The sequence below is a fragment of the Panthera uncia genome (genome assembly GCF_023721935.1).
Source record: "Panthera uncia isolate 11264 chromosome D3 unlocalized genomic scaffold, Puncia_PCG_1.0 HiC_scaffold_8, whole genome shotgun sequence".
NCBI lineage: Eukaryota > Metazoa > Chordata > Mammalia > Carnivora > Felidae > Panthera > Panthera uncia.
This window is the reverse complement of record NW_026057586.1, coordinates 75,375,639-75,391,634: the sequence shown is the minus strand read 5'-3', so window position 1 is coordinate 75,391,634 and position 15,996 is coordinate 75,375,639. Positions and strand designations below refer to the sequence as shown.

Genomic DNA, 15,996 nt, shown 5'->3' with positions numbered 1-15,996 from the left:
AGGTCAGAAGAAACCCCCCGTCTTTATTGATTAAAAACCCATCGACAGTGTTAACATGGAAAATCTGCAGTGTGATGTGATTGTCCAGTCAGGGCTTTGCCTGGAAAATCGCCTAGGAAAGGAAATCCAACAAAACACATCATGGTGTTGAAATAAATTATTCCCAGGTTACGTGATCCTTTTAGGGGAAAGGTGAATGATGAAGTGTCCCACGAGGGACAGTAATCAAGTGCAGATGACCCTGGCTTTTTCCTCCAGGGGACCAGGATCAAAGCTGGCTGGCTCCCAGCCCCGGCTGCCATTCCTTCCCACCCGCTAAGAAATCCTCATGCCGCCTTTGTATTAAAACAGTTCTGTCACTGCTCCAAGGCTGCCTGCCGTCCACCTCCGAGGCGATGTCCCCACAGTCCAGCAGCCCCTGGCACCTACTCCTCAGATTCGAAGGTGCCTGGTGCCGCAACGGAGACCCAGGAAGTCGGTGGAAAGCCCTAGGCCGACAGACGGGGTGGGAGGTGCGGTCTCCTTTCCCACCAAGAACAGCCCGGGAGGCAAAGCTGCTCTGCCAGGAGCCAGCTTCAGCGCCAGGAAGCCATTCAGCTCTTCCAAAACCACCAGACCCGAAGCGCGGAGGCCACAATTTTTGCTGCTGTGCCAACCAAACCTCAGGAAGAGAAAGTGTGAGGAACTTAACCCATTTGATTTGCCTTCATTTTATCTGTAAAATAATGCTCCTCAGCACCTCTGCAAGCCCCATCCCTGCACAAACACACCCCTACCTTTCTGTTGGAACTGAAACAGGTTGGTAAAAATGAAAAGCCATGGCTCCCCTGGGTTTGTAATTCAGAGGCATCTAGAAGGCAGGACAAGAGACCTGGTGACCAAAAGGCAGGAGCAACTCTCTGCAAACCAAAAGGCTAGGCCTCTAATGGGAACCCCCAGGCCTACCTTGAGGCCGGGCTTTGCCCCAGCTGCCTGCCTGGATGGTTATGGGGGCGGGGTGGGGAGGGAAGGGAGCTGGCTTGGGAAGAGACTCGGCACAGGCCCCGGAAAGAGGGGAGACCCTACGTGCCGGAGGCAGAAGCCAGTGGCCTGTAGGCGAGAACAAGTAACACGGAAGGCCCACTCCACCAGCCCAGGTTGGCAAAAGATGTGGCTAGATCTCGATCTTGTCTCCTCGGGAGGTGGCTGGCAGTAGATGGTATGGGGAGGGGAGGGGAGGGGAGGGTCTATTGCAGCAGGCTGGCATTAAGGAGGCAAAAGCCAGAGCAGGACGAGGGTGATGCGGCTGGTTAAAGCAATATACATTATGTACAAACTCTGGTTAATCAGTCCGCTCAGCTGGCAGCGTCCTCTCCAGGCCCAGGTGCCTTGGCTGGTGGGGTGGGGGGTGGAGGGAGGGGCGGGGGGGGGGTAGGGGCACCAGAAGGGAAGGGCAGGTCGTCCAACACCTTCTTGGCACTCAAGGGGGGGAGGGGAGGAAGTGCCAATGGCGCCTCCCAATACAAAAACGTGGAGAGAATTCTTTAAATAACGGCACGAAACTGAGACTGTCCCCGAGGAGCCCTGCGGGCCTCGGGCCGGGGAGCGGCTGCAGCGCAGTCTCTGCAGTGGGCTGGGTGGGCTATTAGCAGCAGCGTTTCTTTCGTTTACTGTTCTTCGTGAGCTTCACCACGTCGTTCTGTTGTTGCTGCTGCTGTTTCGCTAAGTTGTCCTTCTTTGCTCGGAGGACCAGTTCTGTGATGCAGTTGAACATCTGTGAGGACGAAAGAGACAGGGTGGGCCTCACAGCCGGCAAGGAGGCCCTGTCACTGTGCCGCCTCTGCTGGCCAGCACGGCCACCTCCTGGGCCCAGCTTCCTATTTCTACTTGTGAGGTTGTTGTATATGTACGTCCTCAAATGCTTCCTAGGGTTTGCTAAAGGTCAAAAAGGAACATCAAAGCCCCATGAGCTGTGTCTTGGGGAAGTCAATCTCGGGGATTTTCCAGTCTTTCTTTTAAAAATTTTTTTTTTTTTCAACATTTTTTATTTATTTTTGGGACAGAGAGAGACAGAGCATGAACGGGGGAGGGGCAGAGAGAGAGGGAGACACAGAATCGGAAACAGGCTCCAGGCTCCGAGCCATCAGCCCAGAGCCCGACGCGGGGCTCGAACTCACGGACCGCGAGATCGTGACCTGGCTGAAGTCGGACGCCCAACCGACTGCGCCACCCAGGCGCCCCCAGTCTTTCTTTTAAAAAAAGAGAAAGAACCTCTCCAGCTAGAATCTTCGGACAAGACACCTGTTCTGGTGACAGGCCAGATGGACCCAGAGCCTGCCCACTCCATGCCGTGTCACTGTACATCCCGCCTAGAACCTTCCCCGGACCACCCCAAGATGTCCTTGTGGTGCCAGGACCCGGTGGAAGCCCACCTGCCCGCCCGCAGTCCTCTCCTCCACACTGCCAGGAAAGGTACCAAGCACTTGTCATAATCTGCTTGTTACTCCTCACAACCTAGGGGTGGGGGAGAACGACTCTCACCCCACCCTGACCTACAGGAGGGACAGGTGGAACCTGGACAGGTTACATCACCGCCCAAGGTCACGCAGAAAGGACCCATACTATGATCCCAAACCCGACTTTGACGCGCCCAGGCTCCCTGCCATTGTGCGGTCAGTGTCTGGGAAGCAGTGGGGATCCTGGCGTCCCTGGGTCTCCAGACACACACTGTGGGGCGGGACTCACCCGAAGCTACGAGCATGCCTGGCCTGCGCTTGTGGCTAAAGGTCCCACTTTTCTAACACAGACTCCCAACCACTCTCCAGCAGGCCTAGCAGGAGCGAAGCTGTCTCTGGCCGGAGGCTCAGCTGCTCTGCGGGGGATGTGCATCCCTGGGAGCCTCTGGGGGGGCTCGCAGCAGGCGCCAACCTGAACTCTGAAGGCCACAGGAAAGCAATTGGGTGTCTGCCGAGAGGCCGAGGCCCTAAGGAAAGCCTTGAGAACAGGAAGAGGTACCAATGGTGGGGCCGGGGAGGGCAGCGAGGCAGACGACTGAGTGGGAACCATGCGTGGCTGGGGTGTGGGACTGGTCTTGGCCTCTTACAAGTTGGGGGATATTCCTCAATTTGGAACCTCAGCTTCCTATATAAAATGTGGAAGTAACTTACGTCTGAGGCCTGTTGAGATATGAGCTAACACCACCTGTAAAGGGCCTAGCATAACGCATGCAGCAGGCACACAGTAGGGTACCAACAAACGGCAGTTACTATGATGTTTTCTGTCAGCCACCTGGGACTCTGGGCAGGCTAGAAGCAGAGAGACGAGGGCTGTGGCGGGACAGAGTTGGGCCCCACTCCCTCCCCCGTTGCCGCCCCGGCCCAGGCCTTACCTCTTCCACATTGACGTTCTCCTTAGCGCTGGTCTCAAACAACTGGATCCCCATCTGCCCCGCGAATTTGTAGGCATCTTCTGTTTCCACCACCTTCCGCTCAGGGTCGTCGTTCTTATTCCCCACTTCAAGGCAAAGCAAAGTCAGCCCGGCCCTGCAGGGCTCCCTGCCGCCCTCCATGCCTCCGTCCCCACCCCAGGGGGTCCAGCCTCACCTAATATCCGGCACACGTCATCACAGTTTTGGTTGATTTCATGAAGCCACCGCTTGACGTTGACAAAGGACTCAGCACTGGTGACATCATAAACCACGATGACCCCGTGGGTCCCCCGATAATACCTGTAGGGTCAGGATCTGTGTCAGAGCTTCAGCCTAGACCAGAACAGTCTCTTCACTAAGACCCGCCCGCCCACACCTGGACAGTGGCCAGGGAAATGGTGACGGACAAATGCTTTCCTGTAAGACCCCCAGCATCTGCCTTCCATCTGACCTCAGCTGACACCCTGGAACCGTGCCCCAACCGGGACACTCCGCAACACCGGTCCTCCCGCTTGTCCCCAAGGCACCAGTGAGTAGGAGTGGCCCCGAGGTGGCCAATCAAGTTGTTTGAGTCTGCCACCAGCCTGAAACTTCTTTGAAGTTCTTGTTTTATGTTTAAAATGCGAGTAATCTTTGTGTTTGAGGTCGTATCCTCGCTGCCATCCTTGTTTTAACATTCAAAGATTTTCTCTCCTCAAACCTTAGTAAGGTGCCATTCCAAGAAGACACAATTTGTGAAGCCAACATCTCATTCGCTCCTCTGGGGGCAGGTGGACCCCTCCCTTCCGCCACTTTGGGCTCATCCCTGCCAGTGGCAGAGAGAGCATGGAAACAAGGCATCTGGGCACAGCTGGGAAGAGGGTGTCCCGGACGTGCCACCATCCAAATGTGCAGACCCCACGGCCTGAGGTCAGCCAGGTCTGAAAGGCAGGCGGACATAAACATTCCCCTCCAGACAGAGCGACCCCATTCATTTACACGGGTCGGATGGACGGAGGACGTTGACCCCATGCGACTCCAGGCCTTATCCGGGCTGAGCACTTGGCCAGGCTGCGGGAGAACAGCTCCTCCCGCACCACAGCCTTAGGAGGGAGCTGGCCACAGTGCGGGTGCAGCCACGTTCTCGCTACCCGCTCGCCGGCACTCTGACCACCTCTTCACTTTCTAGGCCCTGTCACAGGACAGAGGCTACCCTGGCTCCATCTCTGAAAGGCCGCGGGACCCCGGGAAGGTTACTGCATGCACCTCAGTGTGCCTGTTTCCTCAACTATGAAATGGACGTATCAGTACTCCCTCTTGAGATGGTGTGAGGAATAAAGAAGAAGATAGTTTGTGTTTTCACAAGGGCTGGTCGACAGTCAATGGCCAGGGGATGGTGCCTCTTTACCATCGTTACTATTCCTTCGGTGACAAGCTGGGACCCCTCAAACAGATGGAAGAAAACCACGGGAACAGCACACAAGGCAGCAGTGAAGGCAGCCTTCCCGAGCCGCGAGCAGAGGCAGGCCGTGTCGTGCTCTGGGGTCCAGCCCAGCTCGTGTCCCCTGCCCCGTCTCTCCACCCCTGCCCTGGGAGCCCAGCCAGGCGGACAGGCAAGCCGTGCAGGTGCCACGCCCTCAGACCAGCTCTCAGCAGCCACTGCTGGGAGCATCACCCGACTGGGCAGGAGTGCACACCGGGACCAGGGCGACAGACGACTGTCCCCCGCCAGCAGAGGTAGTGCGAGCAGGGGAACACGTTTCCGAGCGCTCCGTGCTGGACTACTGAAGATGCCAAAAAATGCTGAAAGGGGCTTTATCGGAGAGCGAGAACTAGTCTGAGGATGAGCTCTGACAAGGCGGGCACCAGTGTTTCTGGGCCTCCTGTCATCACTGCCACTGATAAAAAAAAAAAAAAAAAAGCACCCCCGCCCCCGCCACCTCCATTCAGCTCTGTGGCCGGCACAGCACCCAGCACTCTGCATCCACTGCTCTATTCATCTTCGCAGCAACCTGGTAGGACAAACAGGAGGGTCGCCATTTTACCAATGAAGACGTGCGGCTGAGTGGAGTGACCTACTGAAGTCACAGTGTCTGGGTCTGACTCCCAGTCCAAGGCCACAGGTACCAGAGGGGCTTCCCTTCCTGGTCACCTCACCGTCCGACACCTCGCTACTCACTCCTCCCCAACCTGCGCCCCAGTCGCGCCTCACAGGTTGGCAGACCCTCACTGCCAAGACAGAAGAAACAATGACAACAGGGCTCCTCGCCAGGCGGACAGGATGCAGTTTTAGTTTCTCTTTTCACGCCCTGACTCCGAGAAGGTCACGGCCCCAGTTCCTGAGAACAACTCCTGAACTCTTCCAAGACTCCTCCCTTCTTCACCTGCCACCCTCATCCTCATCAGGTCTTTCTGTGGCCCCTCGGCATGGCCTGCGGCACAGAGGAGGGGACCACATGATGGAGCTTCCCCAGCTTCCCTGGACAGGCAAGGCGGCCAGCAGGGGCTGAGCCGGTGCCCACCGGCCACCACCATGCAGCGCCGCCCCCTTCTCGAGCACCCCGAAACACACACACACACTGCCCCTGGGCAGCTGGGCAGCTCCAGCGTCCCCAACAGCTCACCCGCTTCCCACCGCGCCCTGGAGGGAGCTGACCTCACAGAGGTCGGGGGCTCCTCTGCACCCCAGCCCACTGCCCTGCCCGAAGCCCTTCTCGTGGCCACGGGCCCAGGATTATCAGCCACCCTCAGTTTCCTGAGTGGAGACACCAGATCATCTGCCTCAGCCCCAGTCCCTTGGGGTGGGAGCCGGCAGAGAACAGGGCCGCGGACTGAACGAGAAGGCGAGAGCTTTGGCATCAAATGGACCTCAATTTAACTCCTGACTAACCAACCAAACTAAATTACTTTACCCTCTCTGGGCCTCAGCTTTCTTGTCCATAAAATGGACATAATCACAGGACCCTTTATTCGAGATTAAGTGAAATGAACTAGGTAAAATCCCAGCTCAGAGTAAAGACATGTGGGGTCAGTGCGCAGGCCTCCTGACCCACAAAAGAAGTCTCGTGCAGGTCTGGACGGACGCTTGGGCTGCCCGTGACATCCATTCTACCCCAAGGAGCCTTGACCCTGGCTGCCCTCCTTAAGGTCTTGCTGGCAGTTGCTACAACACATGGGGACTCAGGCAGCTCACTAGCAAGTAGTCAGAGAGCTGTACTGAGCAGCCCCAGAACCGGGGACCCATGGGGTCTAGGGACTCACAGGCCATGGCACAAAGGTGCTCAACCACGGCTGGCCCAGGGACAGAAGCCCCTCCAGCTCAGGGTCTGCTCAGGCTCCAGCACCTCGAACCAGGGCCACCCACCCACTGGCATAGCCCCCTCTCCCTGCCTAGCCAGCACCCCTGAGAGTCCCCCAACACTCCCTCCCCACTGGAACCTCTGGGGGGAGACAAAGGAGAGGCCTACCAAAGAAGCGATACTACACGCCGGACACGCACTCCTACTCTGCACAAACCACAGCATGGAGCTCAGGCTCTGTGCTCACTGAGGGCAGGACCCTCTCAGAAGTTCCCTCATCCGTAAAATGGGGAAGATAATGGCACCGACTACAGAAAGCTCAACGGGATCATCCATGTGAAGCCCAAGCACAGAGGACGTGGCACACAGGGATGCAGCATTAAAGCAAATTCTAAAGTGAGACCCTCTGGAAAACTGAAGCACAGAGAGTTTAGGCAACTTGCCCAAGGTCACACAGTAGAACAGAAATATAAATTCTGAACTGTCTTCAAAGCCCTGCTCCTTCCTGGAACCTTTTCTACTAACGGCCCGAGAACCAAGACCCCCTTTATAGGACCCCTGCTGTCTGGCGCTCCAGCTGGGTTCCCCTCGTGTTCACAGCTAAGGACTACAGCAGCAGCAAAGACAGGCAATCCACTGGGGGAGCCAGGTTCCCAGTAATGGCTTTGGGGAGGCAGAGGAGAGGTCTCACAACGGCCTCCTCTGTACCAGTGCCCTTCCAGACTTCTCAATGGAGAGAAGCCTCCTCTAAGAAGTCAAACAGGTGACAGGAGCCTGCACAGCGACCCAGCCTGTCACAGCTGGCACCTAACAAGAGTAACTCACTAAGCATCTGACCACCTAGGAAGCCAGCATCACTGTTATCCCATTTTCCATACAAAGGAACTGAAAGCCAGAGGGTAAGCTGACCAGCTGGTCTCTCCTGCCAGCTCCAGAGCCAGGGCCCAAAGCCACAGGCAACAGCCGTACCTCATTCCCCACCCAACCCCCCACCCCCACCCCGCAACCAAACGCCAGCAACTGCAGCCAGTCCAGAACCCCCTCTGGACAGCTCAAGGGCCCATCTCAGGGACATCTCTATGATTTGGGACACCTGACACTGCATATGAGTGTAGGTGGCCAAGAGTCGGAAGGGGACTGGGCCGGCCTGACTCACGTGGAGGTGATGGTGCGGAAGCGTTCCTGCCCGGCCGTGTCCCAGATCTGCAGCTTCACTTTCTCCCCATTGATCTCCACAGTCCGAATCTTGAAATCCACTCCGATTGTGGTGATGTAGCTGCCTGCACACACATGCACATTAGCAAGGCCCACAGGGTACCCATCAGACATGTCTTCACCTGCACGGGTGACTCTGGCCTCCGCAATCCCTCCCTACTCACTCTTTGTGCCCAGCACTTTTGCGGCCCCAGGGACACAGCCCTGAACAAGAAGAAATTCAAGGTCTGGGGGTGCCTGGGTGGCTCAGTCAATTAAGCATCCGACTAGATTTCAGCTCAGGTCATGATCTTACGGTTGGTGAGATCAAGCCCTGTGTCGGGCTCTGGGCAGACAGCACAGAGTCAGCTTGGGATTCTCTCTCTGCCCCTTCCCTGCTTGCCCTCTCTCTCAAAATAAATTAATAAACTTAAAAAACAACAACAACAAAAAAACACCAAGGTCCACATCCAGATGGAGCCCTCAGTGGAGGTGAGGGCAAGAGACAGGATACAATAAAACAAAGTGATAAGGAAGGCAATTTCAACAGTGATGAGCACCACAAAGGAAGTAAAACCGGGAGGAGACGGGAGGAGACAGGCTCCTTTCGTTAGAGGGGCTGGCGCGGACATGTTAGCAGTGGCCTGAGAGTGGAGAGGCACCCAGGACACACTCCGGGTTTTTTTTCTGTGCCGCTCCAAATGCTGTAAATGACCCACAACATTGACTTCCTAACACACAAGTCATGACCTGTGTTTTGGAAAACACTGCTCTAGGCAAAGGAGATAATCACAAAAATAGCAACAGCAAGGGGGGAGAGGGTGTCACATGAGGTCAAGCACGTGGTGGGAAGCAGGTAGGGGGACGCGAGGCCAGATCTCAGGGCTTTTGTGCCATTTTCGCAAGCTTGGACTTTCTCTTGTGTGTGGCAGGGAGGCACTGAAGGGTTTGAATCAGAGCATGAACCACATTGTAAATAGTTCTCTTTGGGCATCTGTGTGAAAGACTGAGTTGAAGAAAAAAATCTAGCCAACGTCACATTCCCATCCAGGATGATGAAGAGCACACATTCACACTCCGCTTGGGGCTTCCTGTGTAACGCGGTGCTGCAGAAAAGACGCACACACACACACACCTGACAATATGGGGTGTGACAAGTGTATAGGAGGGGTCAAAGTGCAGGGTGGGGTAGAAATCAAGGAAGGCTTTGGAGAGATAGTCACACTTAGGCCTGGCTTGAAACAACAGGTACAATTTCCAAGGTTGAGAGAAGCTGCGGGGGGAGTTACGGGGGGGGGGGGGGGGGGAGGGGGGCGGGCAGTGATCCCAGCACCTAGTGGGCAGAGAGCCCAGGGATGCTGCTTGACATCCTTATGCACAGGACAGCACCTCCCACAAGGAACCACAGGGCCCCGAGATCAATGGTGCCAATGTGGGGAAACGCTGGTAGAAACTGCCCACATGAGAAGGCTGCTGAGGCTTTCAAACACGGGAAAGACCCTGCCAGAGCCACGACGGACTGAGCCATCGGGTATGGGGTGGGCAGAAGCTGCTGTAACACTTTAGACAGAACAACAACGGTCTCAGCTAGGACACTGGTGGTGGAAATAGGAGAGAGACTGCATAGGAGACGAGAGCTGAAAGGGCCTGGGGGGTGGAGCACGAGGCACACAGGAGCAAGAGAGGTGCTCCCAGACATGAGCAAGGGCCCAGCAGTTACTGCTCTGGAACAGAAAATACAGCGACAACCAACCACCGCTACTTCTTGAGTGTTAGTTAGTCCAGGCACCAGGACTTGTGACGTCTCGCAATAACCCTCTGTGGGAGGAACGATGAGCAGTCCCATTTTACAGATGAGCAGAGACTCGGTCACACAGGAAGACGGCCCAAGCCATCATCACAGCACCAGGGCTGCTGTCTGGAGAAACCCACCTCTCCACCAGGAGGGAAGTGTCAGCCATGTAATCACTTCCTAATTGTAGCTCGACACCCAGCCACAGCGTATGGATTCTCAACAACAGAGTCACGTTCAGTCCTTGATCAGAGAGACCAAGCTGAAGCCTCTGCAATGAACCTGACGTATTCAACAAACAAAAACATGTCCAACCTCACCAGTGATCAGGAAAATACAAATTTAAATGACAACACTTTTTGCCTCTTGGCAAAAAGTCAAAATTGACAAGGGGCACTTTTGACCCCTTCAGGGGTACCGTCACTTAGCACTCCTTTGAAAGACAAGTTGGCAGTTTTCAATGCATATACCCCCTGACCTAGTCACTCCACTTCTATACAAGGATAAACACACAGTGCATCCCAGCCAATGCATCACTTAAAATAGAAGCAGCCAGAAAGCACGCACACATCGAGAGCGCTGCTGATGAATGATGAACCAGAGGTCTGCTAGAGATGGGGAAGGATGGTCCTGGATATGCTGAAGGGAAGGCCGGTTGCTGACCCACCACATGTGGAGTTAAAAAAAAGAAAAAAGTCAAAAGACACACACCATGCTGGACAGAGGCTACCAGGGTACCAGAGCAGGGGCACGGGAAGGGATAGCTTTCATTCTTCACCTCACTATTTGAAATTTTACACAGGCACGTGCTAACTCATAGTATTTAACTTTTTTTTCTTTCTTAAATGTTGGGGCACAGAAAGTCTCTGGGTAGAAAAGAGATAGGCCTACAAAAGGATTTTTTGGACAAAACAGACCGGAAAAGGAATCTCAAACCCAATATACCCAGCAGCACCCCAGGGGCACACTCACCTGAGAAAGTGTTGTCTGCAAAACGTAACAGTAAACTGCTCTTGCCCACACCTGCAAGAGAGAACGCAGGAGATGAGAGGGGGCACGGGTCCCTCCCTCTAACCCAGTCAGTCCTTCAGGGAGATGGCACCCAAGTGCTAGGGGCGCCTGCTTGGGTGGCTCTGTCAGTTAAGTGTCCAACTCCGTGATCTCGGCTCAGGTCATGATCTCAGTTCGTGGGATCAAGCCCCAGGTCAGGCTCTGCGCTGACAGCGTGGAGCTTCCTTGGGATTCTCTCCCTCCCTCTCTGCCCCTCCTCCACTTGAGCCTGTGCGGGTTCTCTCAAATAAATAAACTTAAAAAAAAAAAAAAAAAAGGAGCAGTTCAACAGACCCATCTCCCACCACAATCCTGCTTTTATCTCCCAAACCGGCCACACACCAAGAACATCTCTCCCACCCAATCTCTGACCTTTTCCTCTGTGCTGGTGTGAGATAAGCTGTCCCAAATCCCCTGGGGAGAGATGAGAAAGGGGCTCATGCCCAGGCCCTGTGCTGATGAAACCCAGAGGAAGACACCAGAGAACAAAAATAAAGCAGGGGGAAGGTTAGCCAAATGACACTAGCCCCAAAGTATGTCTAAAACACGGTCCCTAGAAAAGCGTACAGTGTGTGGGGCTTCAGTCTGTGGACAGCATGAGCCAAGGAATTGTGGTGCTAGAAGGGACCTTTGAGATCATCAGGGCCATTTTGCAGGTGAGAAAACGGAGACCTAGACAACACAAACCAACTGCCAGCCATCTTCCCCCTGAGGTCACTGCCAGCTGGATGGATGGGGCAGGAGTATCTGCCTTACAGCTGTCAGCCCAACAGCCCACGTGTGCTCAGACCATTTCACTTATTGTGGCATCCCCCGGCATCCTTGTTCCGAGAACAAGCAGAATGCCATAAGCATGGCTTCCCTTTACTTCAGCACACAGCAGCTTTAGCCTGGGCATCTGCTTTGTCTCCCCGTGTCCCATCCCCTACCCCTGCCACCCCTAAGGCCAACGGGGTGAACCGACCACAGAAGGAAAGAATCCATACACACAGAGTTCCATGTCCAGTGGGCACTTTGATGCTCCTGTAATTCCCACTGTGTCTCTTCAGGTAAGGTACCTGAGGCTCTAGACAGCTAAGCAGCTGGCCTTCAGGGCCTCTGCAGGGAAGGGGGGGGGGGGGGCTGAGCTGTGAATCCAGGAGGATCACCTCCAGGGCTCTACAGCTCCTTCCAATACATACTGCAAGGGGAGTCTTCCTGAGTCTCTTTCAGGAAGTGGAAATAAAAAGATCCCAAAGGGGTTCGTGCACATCTCACTCTTAGATTTGTAGCAGCAGCACTCCCAATGCCAGACATGAGGAGATCTTAAACTAGGGTCTCAGGAGCCCCCAAACTAAGTGCAAATTTGTGGGGAGGAGCCCACAGCATTCATCAGAGGCTGCCTCCGCCCCCACCCCCTGCTGTTTCTCTAAAGCTAACCAACCCCAGACACCCTCTCTGGTATCTCTTCTGGGGACTTCTTCAATGAAGAAGTGAGTTGTCGAGGGATACCCAGAAGAACTTGTTTCATGGAGCAAACCTGGGCCTTGCCTTCCCAAAGACAGGCCGGGGGTGCGGCTCTGAGCAGGCGGGTGCTACACCCACCGTACCTGCTGCCCTGTGCCTGCAGCGCTCTCGCTCAGAGCCACTTCCTCATTGCTGCCTCTGCGAGGCTTCCTGCCGAACCCAAGGAGAGCCCGAGTCCTGGGCTGGGTCCCTCACGGCGCTCTGCCCAGCGCCAACACCCCATCAGCCCTGCCGGCTCCCTGGCTTCCTCCTGGAGCCCTCTGGTCCGCTTACTCAGCTAAAATCTGTGTCTGGGCCACTAGCCGTGAGTTCCTCCAGGAAGGAGATCTTGCCTCCCTCACCCTGGACATTTACAGAGCTGGAAGCTGGGCCCAGCACTTAGTAGACACCAACAAAGCACTGTTTAATGAATTTAGGACTAAACAAATGGCAATCGCACTGACAGCTATGCCATCTAATCCTGTGACTGCAGCATTCACAGGTGCCGAAGCAATGTTTATCGAAGTTGGGGGGGGGGGGGGGGGGCAGCAGAATCCTTTTTCAAACTTGAATTTTATGTGACTCCCGGATACCTACAACAGGGAAGGAGGAGGTTCTCTCTGTAAGAAGCAATGGAACAGCAACATACCCTCCAGCTTGGCCTCTGTGAGTCCCCTTCACTCACCCCTATGCTCTGCAGAGCTGCTGAAAACCACCAGGCTGCAGAAAGACCACTACAGTCACCACAGTAACTGCTGCTTTGGGCCTGACACCAACCTCCGGCATTGCTCTTCCCTTTGAAAGGAAGAGAAATCCACCCTGAGAAATGACATCTCCTAAATACCCCCAGAAGAAGCCTCATTGGGAAAACACACTACTTCCATTCATCCCACAGCACTGGCTTGAGAGAGGTAGTGACCAGTCTACCTTCACAGCTGAAGTCAAGGGCTTCCCAAGGGCCATACCCAGCATGAAACCCAACCAGCCCAGCCCCATCACCTTCTACACTGCAAAGAGCACCGGCCCCCGCACTCAATGCCTCCTGGAAGCCAGGAGACAGATTTATTTGACAAACACCATAGAGGCCCCTCTCAGTCATCACTGCTCTCCCCTGCTCTCTGCCTCTTGGCCTCCGCAGATGCTCTGGTCCTCAAAAAGCCCCCATAAGAGTCCCGCCTTCAGCCCCACTCTGTCTCAGCTTTAGTTCTGGACTGTTGGAAACCCTTACACCTTCGAGTAACGCATTCACAACTTTAATCCTGGCTCAGCCACCGACTCACTGTACAACCTCAGACAAGTCACTTCCTCTCTCTGAGCCTCAGCTCAGAGCGCCTCTATGAAGTAAAAGGCTTTAACCAGTTCTCTGACAGCCACTCCAGTGTCCAGAGTCTAAGAATAAGGATGGCTGCCCCCAACGATCATGTGAAATGCTGTTACATATCAGACGTGATGTCAGAAGAGCCTAAGAGAAAGCGTAGACCCTTAGCCATAAAGAGCTGCAAACTATGAGGAAATGTATTCCAGAAGTGTGTACGATGTAGCAGAGTGAGAAGAATTCTAGATTTGTAAGGAAAGAAACGAACATTCATCGAGGGCCCTCATTTGCCAGGCCTGACACCAGCTGCTCACGTACAGCACCAACGTGCGTCGACCCCAGCTTTGCCTGTGACGGGCAGTGCGACTTCAGGCAAGTCAGCTCCTCTGAGCCTTAGTTTCCTTATGTGACAGATCACACAGGCAGCGGGTGAGAACCAGATGAGCGTCTGTGACATCATTTGATAAACCTTCAGGAAGCCTCCACATAAGGAGCCAGTCCAGGGCAGTGCCCGACGTCCAGTTCCTCGCTCAGGTGCCAAGCTCAGTCCGAACTTCCATGGCTACCATCTCCCAGGCTCATAAGCGTCCGGCTTTGACTCCCGTACACGACGTAGTTCTACAAGCTCAGACTGAACTAGGAGCCAGCATGTAACTTAGGGAGTCTTCTCCCACACCTGACTTCTGAGTGAAAAATCAATACCCCAGCCAAAACGGACTGTGAGAAAGGGGGCCAGAACCATCCCCCGGTTTTTACAGAGAAAAGCCAACAAGCCGCATCTTCTTGCTGAGCTTATGCTTTTCATTTTTGGATGTCAACACACAAGCCCTAGATGTCTTGCAGACAGATAGGGACCCCTGACCACGGTAGGCTTACTTTAATTCCAAAAGGGAGAGAAAATCACCCTAGTATCAGTCCCTGGGAACCAAGGCCGGGGCTGAAATCAAATCCTGCTAAGGCTTAGCCTTGGGACCCTGAGGAATGCCAGAGGCTATCTCCAAGAGTGAGTCTACGAAGCTTGTCTGGTTTTCTTTTATTCAAACCACAATGAATCCATCCTCCACCCATCTAACTCCTTCCTTGACCACAGCTACTCTGTGTCTCCCTTCTTGGCTCCTAACTTTTCCCCCTTACCTCTCCCTTCCACCAGTCACCACAGAAACCTCAACCGTCTTTCACCGGATCCAAACCACCAACCACATCCCAATCTAGCTTCACAGTGAGACCAAAACTCCCTCACTTCCACGGCCTGGTGTCACCCAACACTCCTCCCAGGGTCTTACAACTCCTTTGATTGGTCCCCTCTTTCCTGAAAAATCCATGGGCTCCACCACCAACCTGGCATCTGCCTATAACTCCCTTGCCCACACTCAACTCAGGTCGGGTCTATAAACTTGGCCTGTTTCCAAGCCTCCTTCCCCATCATAAAATCCCAGCACCTCAGCTTTGTTCCCATAAACCTCCCAAGGCCTGCCTCCCTGACCTCTTGGTCACCCCATAAACCTGCTTACCTGCCACACTCCAAACACCTCTAAAACCCTCCACCCTTTCCCAGAAACCAACCTATCTTTTACAAGGATACTTAACATTCATTCATTCATTCATTCATTCTACAAATGTGTATCAGGCGCCTACTGGGTGCAAAGCACTGCACCAGGCCCTGGAGAAGGGGCAGTGCACCGAGCTAGGAGCTCTCCAAGAGTGTATATATGGTCAAAGCCTTTTTGTAATATTGGCTGACCCACCTCCAATATCCATCTAATAGACAAGTATGTAAAAGCAAACACGTACTGAGCACTCACTACCTACCAGGCACTGTTCCCAACACTGTGTGCATTATCTCACTGAATACTCCAGTCAGCCCTGTGAGGCAGATCCTACTATTACTCCATTTTACAGATAGGGAAACAGAACCATACAGACAAAATAATTCAACAGGAATGTGCCAGGCCCAGTGCGAGGTAATCCCAAAAGGTAAGTCCTGGGGATATCCCCATTTCTCAGAGGAAGAAACTGAGGCTTACAAAGGGCACTAACAATCACATCAATAGCTACCATCTACCTAGAGCTGACTTTACACCGGGTTGGGCGCTAAGCTCTTTGCCAGCTTTATCTCATCAAATACTCATACCACCCCAGCGAGGCAAGTCCCCACTTCACGGATGAGGGAACTGAGGCTCTCAAAGGCGAAACAACTTGCCCAAGGTCACAGAGTGAGGAAGCTGGGAGTCCCCGAACTCGAACCCGGGTCTCTCCAAGTCCAGACATCGCGCGACTTGACCAAGGTCACACGTGAGACAGGGGAAGGCGCGGCAAGGGGATCCGGCGCCCCAGCCCCGACCCCAGCGCGCCCCGCGCGCCCGGCCCCTCCGGTCCGCAGCCCGGTGCCCCAACCTCACCTCCAGGCCGCCCGTAGCCCCTCGGCGCGCCCCTGGGGCCAGCGGCCGCCGGGCAGCCCCGCCCCGCGCGGGCCGGC

At 54.6% G+C, this 15,996-nt stretch overlaps 1 protein-coding gene across 2 annotated transcripts in view; it reads right to left on the bottom strand.

Annotated features, from left to right (window-relative positions):
• Positions 1-1,394: 1,394 nt before the first annotated feature.
• Positions 1,395-15,996, bottom strand: part of RAB35 (RAB35, member RAS oncogene family) — a 15,653-nt gene continuing 1,051 nt past the window's right edge. The window contains exons 2-6 of one of the 2 annotated variants that reach the window (XM_049619256.1): positions 10,643-10,693; positions 7,841-7,964; positions 3,582-3,706; positions 3,368-3,492; positions 1,395-1,753 (exon numbers count right to left, since the gene is read on the bottom strand). In XM_049619256.1, the coding sequence (XP_049475213.1) occupies positions 1,625-1,753; positions 3,368-3,492; positions 3,582-3,706; positions 7,841-7,964; positions 10,643-10,693 (554 nt within the window). In that variant the 3' untranslated portion in view covers positions 1,395-1,624. The remainder of the gene's footprint in view (positions 1,754-3,367; positions 3,493-3,581; positions 3,707-7,840; positions 7,965-10,642; positions 10,694-15,996) is intronic. The other variant, XM_049619257.1, reaches the window with a different exon arrangement.